This window comes from Vombatus ursinus, unplaced genomic scaffold, assembly GCF_900497805.2.
Source record: "Vombatus ursinus unplaced genomic scaffold, bare-nosed wombat genome assembly UNPS02014799.1, whole genome shotgun sequence".
Taxonomy (NCBI): domain Eukaryota; kingdom Metazoa; phylum Chordata; class Mammalia; order Diprotodontia; family Vombatidae; genus Vombatus; species Vombatus ursinus.
In genome coordinates this window covers 17,060,257-17,076,697 of record NW_020954577.1, presented here as the reverse complement: position 1 = coordinate 17,076,697, position 16,441 = coordinate 17,060,257, and the positions used below count along the sequence as shown (strand labels likewise).

The window sequence follows — 16,441 nt, the reverse complement described above, 5'->3', positions numbered from 1 at the left end:
CAGTGATGGAAGCACCTTGGAGAGCGCCTCTGCCAACTTCAGTTTCCCCAGCAAACTGACACCTTAGGAAGGTGAAAGGACCTGCCCAGACGAGACATTAAACACAAGCTCACTTTTCTGAGATCAGGATTCTTTCATTTATGTGCCTTCCGCCTCTCTTGGGTTCTTTCCAGCTTAAATAGTCTAGGATTCCTTCTCCTTCTTTTTACCCTTTGCATCTCCAAAGAAAAGACAGAAGTCATTGAGCTAAAGACCATCCAGTCCAAGTTCTTCATTTTACAGTGGATACTGGAGTTTAGAATGTCTTTTTAAAATAACTCAATTCATATTTAGCAATAGAGCAAATGAAGGAACCAATTATTCTGAAAACACTTCAAAATAACCTCCTTTCCCCCCTCCCCAAACAAGCATAAACAAAGTTGTTATTCCTAGAGAGGCAGAAGGTCCCCAAACTGTTGACAAACTGTTGAGCTTCCCTCCCCACTGTCAGCTATTATTGCCCTTCAAAAGGAATCTGTGTTTGCTTGGTCTATATATTGTTGTTTACTCACCTATGTCCATGTGGTTTACCCCAGTAGAACGTAAGCCCATTGAGGGCAGGGATTTTTTATCATTGTATCCCCAGCATCTGGCACAACACCTGGCACACAGTAGGTGCTTAGTAAGTGCTCATTTAATGAATGACTCAATGAATGAGGAGAAACAACAATAAGAGAAGTTTCTGCATTCCTGTTTGAATGTCCTTTTTCTGGCTATAAAATTACAAAGGAGGAAATATTTTCTGCACATAGAGTCAGGAAGACCTGGATTCAAAGCCCTCCTCAGAGACTGACTAGTTCTGTTCCCCTGGGCAAGGCCCTTCCTCCCTCTGGGCCTTGGTTTCCTCAGCTGTAAAATGGCAAGGCTGGGACTCGGTGGTTGCTGGGGTCCTTCAATGCTAGTCCTCTGATTCTTGAAGTGGACTCCCATGATCCCTCTGGGCCCCAGCAGCCGCTCCACAACCATGAACGGGGGTTGAGGCGAGCGACACTCATCAGGCAGGCTGTCTTGGAGAGGTGGAATTCAAGGGCCCTTCAGGAAAAATCACTGTGGAAGCTTAAACTCATGGGACCCTTTTCAGAGTCTGGGCCTTTTCCTGCCCCTAAGCCTTGAGCTTGTGGATGGCTTAAAAAAAGGAGTTTTCTTTTTAAATTATCATAACTTAGGTTTTAGTGTTTCAGAAGAGAAATGAGGCTGCTTTGGTTTGCTTTTCCATTACATGTATTCCACCAGCAAAGAAAAATAAGCTTTGGACTGGCTCTGTAATGGTTTCTAAAGTGGACTTTCAGAAATTAGATGTCAGCTCAAGTCCATCTCAATTGAGCTGGGAATGTTGGCAATGCTTATGTTCTCATCAGAACGCCAGAGAGTTCCATTGAGATCATGCTGCTACAAGACTGTTTTAGTTAAGATCCTGTGTTGGAGAGATGCAGAGCTTGGTGTTTCTGGATTTAGACAAATGCACCCCAGTATACCTCTCCAGAATAGGAAGACGAATCTAAAAGTACAGGAGTGATCAAGAAGCACAGGCCAAGTGGCGCCTGTTACATTTAGAGAGTCTGTTAATTGCCCAGCTATTGTAGAAGCATAAGTAACATTTGATGTAACGGCAGAAGTGATCTGTGTCTCACCTCCCATGAAGAGATGACCAAGGCTTGCTGGGGAGGGTGAGGAGAGGTAAGTGTGAAAAAACTGAAGCAAGTGCACAAAAGCCTCTGGTTGCATGCAGAATCACAATTCCTGATTAGGAGGGAACCCAGAAGTATCTACTGAAAGCCCTTCATTTGACAATGAGGCCCAGCTAAGCTAAATGATTTGTTCAAGGCTACGTAGTGAAAAATTAGTAGGACAGCAGGGATCTGAACCCCGAACTTTTGAATTGAATAACAGTCACATTTTCACTGCACCACTTTTTATCTCTCCACCTAAAGAACTTTTTTCATTGTCATCTTATTTTCTACCTATCTGCCTGTTGCCCAGTCTAATGGAAAGCTCCCATCTAACGTGTGGTGAATAAGTTATGGGATGCTACCCCTCCCATCATAACTATGTCTCATTAGAGTGACTTGCCTTTTGTGACCATTCCTACCCACATTTCCCAGTAGACCTTGTCCTGGGGGCCAAAAATCCTAGTTATCACCACTTTGTGCTCACCACTTTGAACCACTCAGGGTCACCTCCACCCTTACAGGGAGACAATGAAGGAAAATCTCAGTGGACAGTGGAGTTTAGAATGTCTTTTTAAAATAACTCAATTCATATTTAGCAATAGAGCAAATGAAGGAACCAATTATTCTGAAAACACTTCAAAATAACCTCCTTTCCCCCCTTCCCAAACAAGCATAAACAAAGTTGTTATTCCTAGAGAGGCAGAAGGTCCCCAAACTATTGACAACAATGAGTACTCACAGTACACGGGGTCTGCATCCAGGGCTCCCCATCAATCTGCATTGGCAGTGATTTGCTTGTCCTGGAAGAGATTTATTAGCAAAACAAGTGTTGGAGAGCCACCAAAATCAAAGGCAAGATGGGGCTCAGAAAGTCAGGCCCAGGGCAGGTGGGTAGAGAGGGAACCATCCCTGTGAAGTCTATGATCTCAAAGTCATGAATTTCCTCCACCAGGGAAAGGGACCTGCTATTAGGTGAAGGGTTCTTGGCCAATCTGAAAGGAGCCTTTTGCCAATCCATGACTGTCACGGTAGTCAGTGATCCTTGAGGACAGTTAGTTCTGACATGGGACCCTGCACCCAGGGAGATTAACCCACCTCCTATGGATGCAAGAGGCAATGTAGTAAGGGATGAGAGATTTGGAATCTAATCCGGGAGACTTGCAAGGCATCACTTCTGAGCACCCTAGGCAGTTCTCTAAGACTGGAAGTGGAAGAGAGGATACCAATCTGCAGTGGTACAGGGAGTTTCCTCACTTGGGCATTCTTTATACCAGTGAAATCACACGTCCAGTCTCTGTGCCATGTAGGGTCAGCAAGAATGACAACAGGGTAGGTATGAAGAGTGGCTGTGTGAGAGCCTGGATGCTAGGCTCCAAGTCAAGACGTTGTCACTTGCTATGGTCAACTAATTTCTTTCTCTGGGCCTCAGTTTCCTCATTTGTGAAATGAGGGGTTTGGACTTGATGGAATCTAAACTTCCTTTTATGTCCAAGGTAGCAATCCCAGCGGCCTTTGATGTAGCTCTTGATGGGATGGAAAGCAATTTTTGACCGGAGGGCTCAATCCTCCCAACAACCCTGGAGCAGATCCATCTTACACAGAAGGGGACAGAAACTGAGACCTTGGAACTGGTGCCAGTGAAGCTGACGTACCCCAAATGCACGCTACCTCTAAAGTGCAAGGAGTCCACGAGATTAACTGGAGTCTCAGGCCACGTCAGGGCAATGCTCAAAGCATGGCTGCTTGTGTGTGTGTGCGTGTACATGTGTGTACACACATCCACATATGGCAGGGAGTAAAACATACTGGCAATATCCAGGGAATACAATAATTCCTGCTCTGATCCTAAGGTAAATTAAATTACGTTAAATGACATGATGTCAGCCACGATAGAGAAATATATCTATATCAACATATATACATACGTATATACATGTGTGTGATCTCTTCTGGTCCTGGCCCCTACTGACCTACATAGACACATGCCTCTCTAATGAGAGAGTGTCTGTAAGGAGATTTAGTGTCTGTTGATAACAGCTCTCTAGGCATGACCTTCTGCAGGATGCCTCTCCCTTGACCAGGGCACGTTTCTTAGTCCAATTTCTGGAGGTCTCCATCCATAGTCATTGTTGTCAATGTGCCAATGGGAAAGGAAGGGCCTTTCCATTCTAGTTCAGAAAAGGCTCATTTGTGTATCTGCAACATTCTGGGGAAAGCAACAGGATGAGGAGGAAGTGGAGGAGGAGGTCGACCCTGAAGTACAGTAGGTCATAGCTGACCCTTCCTCTTTGAACTGACCCATTTGAGTTTCTAGCAGCCTTTGGATGAAACTTGCTCTGTGGCAAGCTGGGCTCCTCAGTCTCAAGGGTAACAATGTTTCTCTGGGACAAGGTTTTCCACATCCCAAACAACTGATTTAGAAACCAATTCCTGAAAAACAACTCATCTGTAACTAAAAGGCACTTCCTGCCTGTTACCTACTTGTTTCACTGGGCTTTGAATTTTGTTGTCAGCGTTGGCTGAAATGATACACTCAAACTGGCAGGAAACGAACTGATTTAAAGCCAGGCGCTCGTCCGAGGTGGGCACGCCTGGGTTTTCTGTCAGAAGTCATGCTCTGGCCAGGGAAGGCATCAGCTTCCAAGAGCCTTTAAATAGCTCTTTTTTAATTTTTAAGGCTGGGCTTCCAGGATGAGAATGCACTATTTCCAGAAATATTTTTTTAAACTTTTATGACCTTTGGAAAGTTCTTCAGAAGTATTGAACTCTTTAACATTGTCAAAGTCATGGATTTAGAGCTAGAATGGCCCTCACATATCATCAAGGCCAGTTCTTTCATTTTACCAAGGAGGAAACTGAGGCCCAGCAAAGTCAAGTGACTTATCCAAGGCCACACAAACAGTTAGTGATAGAACAACATTTATCAACCTTTACTCATACTTCATCTTGCTTTAATAATTACAGTCAATCAATAAACATTACCAAGTACTGGGAGACATGCTAGGGATACAAAAGGAAACCAAACCCAACCATCAGCAAGAGCTGTTTGTTTGCTTCCTTTATTGGTATTTTAGGAGTAGAGGGAAGATGGGCAGTGGTGAGGGTTGAATGGGTACCTTTGTGACCAAGAAGGGTTGGTGAGGTCGTTAGTGGAGTGATGCTTCCCTATTTCTTGCCCATGATTCAACAGCTGATTTCCATCTCTAAAGAGGATCCACCTTCCCCTCAACCCTTCTCCCGGGTCATTCAGGATGACGGACTGGCTAGGCTGGCAGATACTGCTCGATGGCCATTGAGAATGGGGACTATGAGGTCTTAGAAATGAAATGAAAATTACCTAATGACCACAGAGGAGCACTGAGCCAGGCGGCGGCCAGCACTCTTCAGGCCAGTGTAAATCTGTCCCATCTCCATGGCACCTTCTAGACCAACCACCTCCAACAGCTGATCACTCAGATCTGAAACAGAAAACAAACAAACAAAAAAAATCTAGCATTAGTTTCCAGTTAGGCCTGGTTGGCCCAACGACATCCCTCCATATTTAGGCACAGACCACACAGAGGGCTAAGGCTAAAAAAAGTATTCACTGGCTAAGGGGAAAAATAAGGAGCAGAAAGATATCCTCATTTCTTCCCATGACTGCTAGTTTCCCTGAGACCGTGAGCCGAGGAGACCCCATTCACCCCAATCGCCACTGATCCTGAGTCAAATGATACAATAAGTTGTCTGATGATGCCAAGAAAATAGATGAGGAGGAGTTTTTAATATTGACAAACAACATTGGTCACAAAAGAGTAGCAAGACGACCTAGTGGGCACTGTGCTCACCTGCGGGGCAGAGGACTTGGGTTTGGTTCCTCTACCAACTTCTCAACTCATGAGTTGGGTGATTACTTCACCTCATTGTGCCTCAGTTTCCTCATCTGTAAATGGGCTATGCAACATAACCCCACTTTGTAAGAGGTGAGCTCTCAATATGTGTAAATGTATGTATAACATATGTGTATGTCTCCAACATTAGAAAATTTGGCAAAAAGCCATGAGTTTCAACAGTAAAAATCAAGGTGAAACATACATCATCATCAGAGAGGTCTACTTCCATTGCTTAATTCCTAGAGATCACCTGTTCTAATGTTTACAGATATGGAAACTCAGGCCCAGTGAGGATGAGGGACTCACCCGAGGTCACATAGTGCAGAAACCGGGGCTGGAATCACACGCTCCTCACTCCCCACATGGTTCACGGCTTCCTGCTCTGTTGGCACTACCACACTCAGAACAGCAGGTGGGTTCGGACACTCACAGGCTATTGGCAGGGTCCTGATTTCTTCCCCAGGGAGCCCAACCAAAAGCTTTGTTAGAAGGAACAACTTAGAGATCCCTTATGGGCACCCAATCATTAGGAAGTGTTGCCTGGAAGGTCTGGATTCAGACAATCAATAATAATGATGAGGATGATGAGGATAAATGACAGTTGGCCTTTTCTTGGCATTTTAAGGTTCACAAAGTGCTTTACACTCATTACCAGAACTCTTTTAACATTCTATTTTTTTCCAAAATAAATGTTTCACGTCTGGAAAGTACAATTAGTACCAGCAGGACATTTATAGATGACTCATTCATTTATTCAATAAGCATTTATTAACCTCCTTCTATGTACCAAGTACTGTGAGAAGAGGTGAGGATGCCAAAAAGTACATATAATCATTCTCTAGTCTGGAGGAGCTTACATTCTGTTTAGGGGTGAATATGGACAGAGAGGTAAATGCAAATCTATCCATGGTAAATATAACCTGATATCCAGTAGGGAGGTTACTAGTAACAGGGAGAAAAATGATAACTCTCATGGAAGAGTTGAACCTTTAAGAACTCTAGGGATCCTAGAAGGTGGCAAGCAGAAAAAATGCATGCCAGGGATAGGGCAGAGCAGTGCAAAGTCATGGAGGTGGGAAATGGGGTACCACATAAGGAGAGAAAACAGACAGGCTTGGATGAAATATAGACTCCGGAAGTACCATGCAACCACCCTTAAAAGGGGAGCCAGAGTCAGATTGTGAAAGGCTTTGAAGGGCAAGCAGAGGATTGTATGTTTGATATTAGTACAGGTAGCCATCATCATTTCTTTAGCCGGAAATGGCACGAATGGTATTTCCGATAAAATCTAAGTGGAATATTGTTGAATGAATGAAAAAAATGAAATGTTATAAAATTAATTTGAATTCCTACATTATGAGGAGGGTTAGGTTAAGATAAACTCTAAGATCCCTTCTCAGTCTTTGTTCAGTCATTTTTTCACTCGTTTCTGACACTTAGTGACCTCATCTGGGTTTTTCTTGGCAAAGACACTGGAGTGGTTTGCCATTTCCTTCTCCAGTCATTTAACAGATAAGGAAACTGAGGCAAACAGGGTGAAATGACTTGCCCAGGGTCACACAGCTAGAAGTGTCTGAGGCCAGATTTGAATTCAGGCAGATGAGTCTTCCTAACTCCAGGCCTAGAGCTCTGTCCACTATGGCACCACCTAGCTGCCCTTCAAAATCTAAGATTCTATTATTTGCCTTTCAATGATACAACAGTACAAATAGCTATTATTATATTTTAGAGCTGGAAATAGCTTTGTATCTAGTCTAAATCTCTTTTAAAGATTGTAACCTTCCCAAATTTTGCCACTGTGAATTCTACCTCCCCAAACATCTACCTTTCTGATCTTCCTGAGAATTAACTCTCCACCCAGTACTCATCAACATGTTGTCCATCCAATGCCCCTGGGCTCCTAGCTGCATCAGTATCTCCCCTGCAGGCATTGTTTTTCAGGCTGTCTCCCATGCTCGGAGCTCTCTCCCTCCTCCACTCTGACGTCCCTGGCTTCCTTTAAGTCATAACGAAAATCCCAGCTCCCTACAGGAGGTCTTCCCCAGTCCCTCTTCATTCTAGAGTTTTCCCCCTTTAATTCCTATTTCTCCTGTGTGCAGCTCATTGTACATATTTGCTTGTTGTCTCCCCCATTAGATTGAGAGCTCCTTGAGGGCAGGGACTGTCTTTTGTCTCTTTTTGTATCCCTGGCACTTAGCATAGTGCCTGGCAAATAACAGGTGCTTAAGCTTATTGGTTCACCGACATCTCCAATTTGTCCACTTCTCTTCACTAACAGCAAGTTTAGGGCCTCATTACCTCTTGTCTAGACTATAGCAATAGTTTCCACATTCCACAGTCCCCATCCAGATTCTTTTCTCTCCAATCAATCCTCAGATGGTTGCCAACATCATCTTCCTAAAGCACAGTCTGACTGTGTCCTCAACAACTTCAAATGGCTCCCTAGTGCCTCTAAGTTTAGCTTTTAAAGTCCTTTGTCACCTTCACTGCAGCCTCCATTTTCTAACTTATGCCACATTACTTCCTTTTGCATTTGTGTGTGCATGTATGCATGTATGACTGTGTGTGTGTGTGTTTAGAATCCTAGTCATTTCCATCCACGTTCTGCACAGAACAAAATAATCAATCAAAAGCACTAACAGAGTGATTGTGTATGAAAGTGACTAGGGGACATTCTAGACTTCGAGTCCCTCCCCTTTCCAATGCGAGGACACCCCCACATCTGTACTCCCCAAATAGAAGCCTCAGGGATATTGCACCATGGTGCTTGACCCTGCAAATGACTCAGTTGTGCAGACCATGGAATATTTGAGGATTTGGTCCTTAGCTCCAGTAGGCAGCAGTTATCATTGGCTGATTTGTGAAATGCCTTCAAAACAGCCATGTGCCCAAAGTCCATCCTTCTGAAGTAAGCCTGTCCCCAAATAAAGTGAGATTCCACCCCCATCCCTCACCTTTCAAATATGAACAGGACATGAAAGAGCATTATGAAAAAGGAATGACCTCTTCCCTCCTCCCTGACCCCTGTCACATGCTTCTGTCTAAGAGTCACCCTCCAGATCTTAAGTCCCCCTCCCCATCGTGAATGTTTGGAGATTCCACCCAGCTCTCCTAGAACTGATTTAAGCTTATTTCTCATGAAACTTGTTCTGTGTCTCTCATTTAAATTTATTCTGCCAAGAACAGATGGACAAGGAATGGAAACATATTCTTTCAGCTGTAGCCCGCATCAAATGTGCCTCGCTTTATAGGCTGGCTGTTAGTATCGGTGTCTGTTAGGGATATGCCAGCCGGAGCACTCCACGTGGGGGCTGTCAGGCCCCCAGATGGGAGCCCATGTGAGACCTAGCAAGCCAGCCAGAGGGGCGGCCAGGCCTTCCCTGTTGCCACTGAGCTGAAGTTAGCTTAGGGAGCCGGTCTTCAGAGAGGCTGAGCAGAGCCTCTGGAGACTAGATGCAGTTGGTCTGTGCGCCCTGACTGTTCCATGAATCACACAGGGAGTCTGCTACGCCCACACCAGATTGCCACTGTCTAACACCCTCCTTCTCATTTCTTCTTTCTTTTCATTTGCCTTTGTTTTTCTCCCTGCTAAAATGCCAGGGAAATCAATTACCCAGCCTACTTAATAAGCAATAATGAAGACAGCTCCTTGTGGGTTTACAAAGTTCTAAACTTCTCCATCTTTCTTCAGTCAAATAACACGGAGAACATGACAGGCAGAGGGAACATTTGAAAGCTTCTGGCAGGAGGACACCCTCTCCTCCCACTCATTGGGTGACCAGAAATTCTTTGTATCCAAATAACAAATTAATATACTCTACACAGATTTCACTGATGATCCCCAACCACAAATCCTCACTTGGTCATAAATGCAGGGAGGGCAAGCAGTGACTTTGGGTTGTGGGAGCATCTCCAAATCTGAATGTACCAATCTATGAGAAAGGATTAGGTTCTGTCTAGAGGTCAACAAACCCAGCACTCTGAGATGTGAAGCTGATAAAGGCATCAGCCTTTCTGGCAATCCTGGGAGAATTTAGCCTATGGCTCCCCATTTCCATCAAGGTCTGATGGTGCCAATCCCCACTTAAAAAATCATCACTAGCTCCCTCCTACCTATAAACTATATACTGTTCAGCTTGACATCAGAAGCCCCTCTCAGCCTGGCTCTAGTCTGCCTTTATTGACTTAATCCACCTGACTGTCCTTCATGCACTTTGGACTCCAGCCGTACTGGTCTAGTGGATGTTCCCAAACATGGACATTCCATTTCCTGCTCATATGCTGCCTCTTGTGCCCGGAGTACACACCCTCCTCAAGTCCACTTCTTAGATTCCTTACTTTCAATTAAGGCTTTGCTCATACACCGCCAGTGACAGAGAGCTGTTCTGAATAGTCCCAGTTTTTAGGGCTCTCTCTCTCTCTCTCTCTCTCTCTCTCTCTCTCTCTCTCTCTCTCTCTCAAAACTATCTGCTGTTTTCGTTGAGTCATTTCAGTTGCGTCCAACTCTTCATGGCCCCATTTGGGGTTCTCTTGGCAGAGATACTGGAGGGGTTTGCCATTTACTTCTCCAGCTCATTTTATAGATGAGGAAACTGAGGCAAACAGGGTAAAGTGTCTTGCCCAGGGTCACACAGCTGGGAGGAGTCTGAGACCAGATTTGAACTCGAGTCCCCCGACTCCAGGGCTGATGCTCTATATACTTTGGTGCCATGGAGCTACCTGTGCTTATCTCTTTGTGTGTTGTGCCTTCCCTGGAGAAGGAAAAGCTTTTTGAGGACAGGAGCTTTCTTTGTCTTTCATTTATACCCTCAGTCTACAGAGGAAGGCTTCAATATATGGTTATTGAACAGGGTTAGATGAGCCTCAGATCAGACAAGTCACCCTGAGAAATGGGTTAATTTCCTGGGAGTTAATTTTAGACATCAGTAAAACCATTTACCCACTGAGGCCCCCTGGAGGATCTCCTGGGCACTAAGTCCCTGGGCCTGAAAGCACAATTGCCTTGGCACTCCTGTAGAGTGTCCAGGTGTCAGTCAGGTCTCCATGTTGAATATTGCCTCAGTTTCCTTCAATGAAATATAGCAGGGATTTAAAGAGTAAATGCATTTGTCCAAGTGCCCCCAGGAACTCAAAAGAGCCTAGGCTCTGGAGCAAAAGAGGATCTCATCCAGTCCCACCTCCTCAGTTTACAGATCAGACAACTGAGGCCTGGAGGGGAAGGGAGTTACTCAAGGTCAAAGCTCCCCCTGACAGTTGATAGGAAAGTGGAGATCTCCAGCCATGTCTTCTGATTCCAAAAGCAATGGTCACTCAAGGGCCATGAAATGCATTTGAAGGAGAAAGTAACATTATGAACCTAAAATCTGGGTTGTGTTGGAGAGTATGATCTGTATTGGACTCTGTAAATGCCTCCTCACTGGCCCAGGTGGTGCTATCAACTACATGCTCGTCCCTTTCAACACTCCTGCTCGCTACATCCAAAACCTCAATACAAAGTCTGACCGCTACGGGCATTGTGACATTGACCAAGCAGGGATTGGGAAACTGGGGCCTCGAGGCCACATGTGGACCTCTAGGTCCTTAAGTGTGGCCCTTTGATCGAACCCAAACTTCACAGGACCAATCTCATTTTAGTCTGGATTCAGTCAAAGGGCCACACTTGAGGACCCAGAGGGCTATGTTTGACCTCGAGGACGTGGGCTCCCCACCCCTGGACCAGAGCCCTCCCTAATGATTGTATTTAGAGCAAGAAAATGAATAAATGAAGCAGGATTTATGAAGTTCCTACTATGTTCCCGGCACCACGCTACACACTGTGGATATAAGTATAGAAGAGAGACAAGGATACAAAGTGTGACCTTGGCATGTGGCAGAAAGCATGCCCTTAAACCTCCCAAGGAGGTGCAGACTCTGAAACACAGCAAGAGGCTAAAGAAACTTCCTTTTGGTGTTTGTATTTGTGGGAGAGGCAAACAGGGCAGAGCCTGGGCGAGGGAGCAGCCTCCCTGAGGTTAGCCTTGACCTTGCCCCAAGGCAGGGGAAGGAAGCAGCCTCTAGTTGTTTCCTACTTTAGTTATTCTTTGTACTTAGTTGCCAACTCAGTTGTTTCTAGATGGGAGGAGGGCTATCAGCAGCCTCTTACTTTTCAGTGCCCACGAGCATTGCCTCAGTTGTCCCATCCCTGTTGTGGGGCCTTGGGAATAGAGAACGCTTCCATAGAGAAGCATATACAGGATGGCACTTGTTCACTGGTGCCATTGCTTGACTTTGCCAGTTGGGCAGTTTGAGATGATTTCTCCTTCTGTAATTGATTTAGCCTGCCTCATGCAAGAGAACAGAAGAGGAAACCTGGCTTAGCCAGACTGAGTGTGGGCACAAGCATCTTGTGGAATGTAGTGTGGCATTCAGAGAACAAGAGGGCATGACATGCTCATGCTGCATGATTTACATTATGGAAGAGCCACATATCCTGGTAATAAACATGGAGCTAGTCAGATTTGGCCACCACAGAACTTAAAAACTACAGATAAAAGAGACCAATTTTTTTTTCTAAGCACTGACCACCTACCATTCAGTCATGATTACCAGACTGGCCCTATCTAGGTACCACCTCCTCCATGACACCTTCCCTTATTGCTCCATCTGAAAATGGTCTTTCCCCAGTAAAGTTTTGATAGACTACTCTACATGGATCTTGTCAGGGCTTCATCACAATTACTTGCTATTATGCCGTGTTCTATTGAGAATTGCTCATGAAACCAGAAGCTGTATTCTGGATTTGTGACTTGGGAATTTCATTCACTTTTCTCTTACTGCAGGAAATGAGCTGATAACTTATTGGGAGAAGAAGCTTCCTTGCCCAGGGGTTCCCTGTACCAATGAATCCCAGACCCGGACCCCATTCCCATTCTTGTCCCTAATTGTAAATAGTTGTAAGAGGGCCATCCATGATGGGCTCATTTTAATCTTGGTGGCCCCATCACCTGGCTCCCAGAAGGTAAGTTAAAAAGGTTTGAAGTTGTGTTGCACGGAATAATTACTATGTGTAGATCAGGGACACACACATACATACACACTTACACACATACACAGTGAGACACACAGAGATACCTTATGTTTAGGGCTGAGACTCCCCAGACCAGTGTTCCACAGCACCTGGTCTCAAAGAGATTATGATTAAATGGAAATTTGGAGGTAGGTTGGTGGGGGTCTGAGAGACAACATTCTCGCCCCCCCCCAGATATATCTGCAGCAGAAATATAAGGAAGGCTAAAAAGAAGTAAGTCCCCACTCTTGAGGGGGCAGACATTCTGTCACCACCATAAGCTGAGCCTAATAGTAAGTGAGGAAAGCGAAGAATCATCAAAGGAGAATAAAAACAACACACACTATTCAGTGGTCTCAAAAGCTTGGGGTGGGTGAGGGCAAGGGCTGGCTTGCACCATAGGCCAATGTAGCCATGGATGCATGGAAAGATCAGTAGAATATAAGCACCTCAAGGATAGGGGCTATTTTACTTTTATCTCTGTAGCCCTCATACCTGGCCCCAGAGATAGTACAAAATGAATGCTTGATGAGTTAAATTGAATCAAATTGAATCTATGAGATTCAGAGGGCAGGTATGTTAGGAAGATTTCCATAAGCACTGAGTATGAGGAGGATTGTTTGAAATGGGACGCCCATCAATTGGAGAGTGCACACACTGTGGTGTATGAATGAATAGAATACTATTATGCTGTAAGAAATGTTGAAAGGAACAGTTTCAGAGAAACTTGGGAAAGCTGGTATAAAATGGTATAGAGTGAAATGAGTAGAACCAGTAGAATAATTTATATAATAATAAAACATTGTAAAGGAAAACAGCTTTGAAAAACTTAAGAATGCTAATCAATACAATCACCAGGCAGAATTCCAGAGAACTGGTGGTAAGGCTTGGTACCCACCCCAAAAGAGAAGTCCTGGATTCAAAAGTAAAATGAGGCAATGCATATAGCAAATGTGGAAATTTGTTTTGCTTGACTATACACATTTGTTAGAAAGGTTCCTTTCCTTTCTTTTTTCTTTTATACTGGGAAGGGAGGGAAGATTATTGATTATTAAATGAAAAATGAAAGAAAATGAAAGGAAAAATAAATCATGCCAAACTCCCGCTGACAATGCATACCTTATTCAAGGAGAGAGTTGGGAGTAATTGCACATAATGGACAGCAAATAACATCACAGCCAGTGAAATGGATACTACTTCAACAGATAAGAAATATTTAGCTACTAATGTGAAAATTGTGTCCCAATTAACCATTTGAATATGGTCAGGCCACAGCTTGTTAAAGCAAAGATAAAAATCTTCATGAAACTAGAAACAATTTGAGGATTCTCTTTAAGACTAGATGGCCCCTTCTAAATTTGAAATTCTGTGGAAAAGATAATGAGAAGAGACACATGATGCTACTTTAAGCTGAGACATAAACAAGATGCTGCTGCTGAAAATGAAAAGTGGGCCAAAACAACACATATCACGTCAGATTATCACCATTTCCTAAGTAGGTTCAGCTTACGGAAATAAATCAAACAATGCATTAAAATAAGGCTACCCCGTTCACCAAAAATGTTAGCCACCGTCACGGGGATTACAGACTATTTTAAGAGCCTCCTAATGCCCTACTCTCCCTGCTAGAAACCCGGATAAGATCTGTGCAAGATGAGGAGGGGTGGAAGGGATATCATCTTTGCCATTTGATACACAACCATATTGATGAATTCACAAATTCATTAACATTTTGAACACCTATCAGAAAAAATTAACACAGAAAAATACACACATACATATATGGATATGTTGTTGCTTCACAGGGTAAACATCAGTTTTTTTTGTAAAGTCATTAGTAAAAACTATAATAAAGCAGCAGAATTGGATTTAATAATTGTGTAGAGGACAGGAGTGCCAGATAACTATCACAACAACAGTAACAAAAACAGTAGAGAGTTATCATTTATACAGTTACTTAAGGTTTACAAAGTATATGACATTTGATCATATGTGATCATATATAATGTCATTCAATTCTCACAGGAACCCTGCAAGGTAGGTGTTATTATGCTTCCCCTTTTATAGCTAGGGGAATAGATCAAGAAGTTAAATGAGTTCTTGAGGCCCTGGAGCTGAATGTTTGATTCAGGATTCAAACTCAGGTCTTCATGAGATCTAGTTTAGCACTCTAATCTCTGTATCACCTGGCTGTCAGATAAACGAGATATAAGTATTCATATATGCAGAGAATGAATGGATAAAGTATTTATTAAATACTTATTATGTGTAAAGCACTTGGGGACACAAATAGAAAAGTGGCAATTCCCGCCTCTCTGTGTCTTTCTCTGTCTCTGTCTCTCCTCTCTCTGTTGCTATCTCTCCTCCTCTGTCTTTCTATGTCTCTGTCTTCATGTCTCTATTTTTCTATGTTTTTGTCTCTCATTCTTTCTGAATCTCTCCCTCCACCTACCCCCCACATACACATATGCACATGTACACTTTAATGTGGGAGATAGCATATATGGAAAGTTGCAGCTGCAAATGAGATGGAAACATCCCATTTGAGACACACAGAAATGTTCTAATACCCCCAGGGTACATATGAACTTATGACATCAGCAGCATGGATTAAATGGTGATTCTCATACAATAGATGTGATAATTTAACTGAAAAGTGCCAGCAACATTGTGCATAGCCAGGTCTCACCTCATACTGAGATTCATACAGTCTTCTGTAAGTAAATCTTATGATGGGGGAACATAGATGACATGAACTAGCTCCCCAGAACTCAGACAGATTGGCAGTTATGGCTAGCCTGGGTTCTGAAATCCCTCAACAGTCTCCCTTTCTGGAGAGAAAATGCTGGGAATCATTGTCTAGGCTCCTGTGAGTGCCATGGGGCAGAGTAATTGTTTCCACCCTAATTCCGTTGCTCCTGGATCTATTACATGGATCCTCTATTAATAAGGCGGGAGTTGGTGGGGGAAGGGTGGTGTGGGGCATCAAAATACTGTTGCTTCTGCATCTTGGGCAAGTTTGTTCATTAAGCTTTGTGGAAGGACTGAAGGCACTTGCTTGTTTCCTCTGTGAATGGGCCATTCGAGTGTGTGGGAATGTTTTCACAGCACCGCGCCTCTCCTGTTCTCTTCCATAAACCCAGCCACCTCACGTGTCTCCTCATATTAGCACCATCAGTCCACAAAGCGAGCTCTCATGAATGGGGGCTGATGTCAGCAGTTCCTGAATAGCCTGTGGAGGGGCATCTGCCCCCTCACCCTCATTCCTGGGGAGGGGATAAAGTCACTAGGGAGATAGCCAATCCATGGCTGCCTATATCTTAAGCAGCTCCAGCAATGGAAAGAAGGAAGAAAAGAAAGAAAAGGAGAGGAGAGGTGAGGAGAGGAGAGGAAAGGAAAAGAAAGGAAGAAGGAAGGAAGAAAAGAAAGAGAGAAAGAAAAAGAGAAAGAAAAAGAGAAACAAAATAAATAGAAAAGGAAATAGAAAAAGAGAGAAAAAAGAAAAAGAGGGAAAGAAAGAACAAAGAAAGGAAGAAAAAAGCAAGAAAGATAGAAAAGAAAGAGAAAGAGAAAAAACAAAAGGAAGAGAAAAAGAGAAACAGAAAGGGGAAAAGGAAGGAAGGAAGAAAAGAAAGAGAGAAAGAAAAGAAAAAAGAGAGAAAGAAAGAAAAACAGAAAGACAGGCAGAAAGAAAGGAAGGAAGGAAGGAAGGAAGGAAGGAAGGAAGGAAGGAAGGAAGGAAGGAAGAAGGAAGGAAGGAAGGAAGGAAGAAAGAAAGAAAGAAAGAAAGAAAGAAAGAAAGAAAGAAAGAAAGA

At 43.7% G+C, this 16,441-nt stretch overlaps 1 protein-coding gene across 1 annotated transcript in view; it reads right to left on the bottom strand.

The window, feature by feature from the left end:
* The window catches only part of DGKB (diacylglycerol kinase beta), a 575,035-nt gene that overhangs the window by 17,065 nt on the left and 541,529 nt on the right, over nucleotides 1-16,441 (bottom strand). Inside the window, exons 22-23 of the mRNA XM_027872326.1 lie at nucleotides 5,047-5,167; nucleotides 2,449-2,509 (exon numbers count right to left, since the gene is read on the bottom strand). Coding sequence (XP_027728127.1) covers nucleotides 2,449-2,509; nucleotides 5,047-5,167 — 182 coding nt within the window. The remainder of the gene's footprint in view (nucleotides 1-2,448; nucleotides 2,510-5,046; nucleotides 5,168-16,441) is intronic.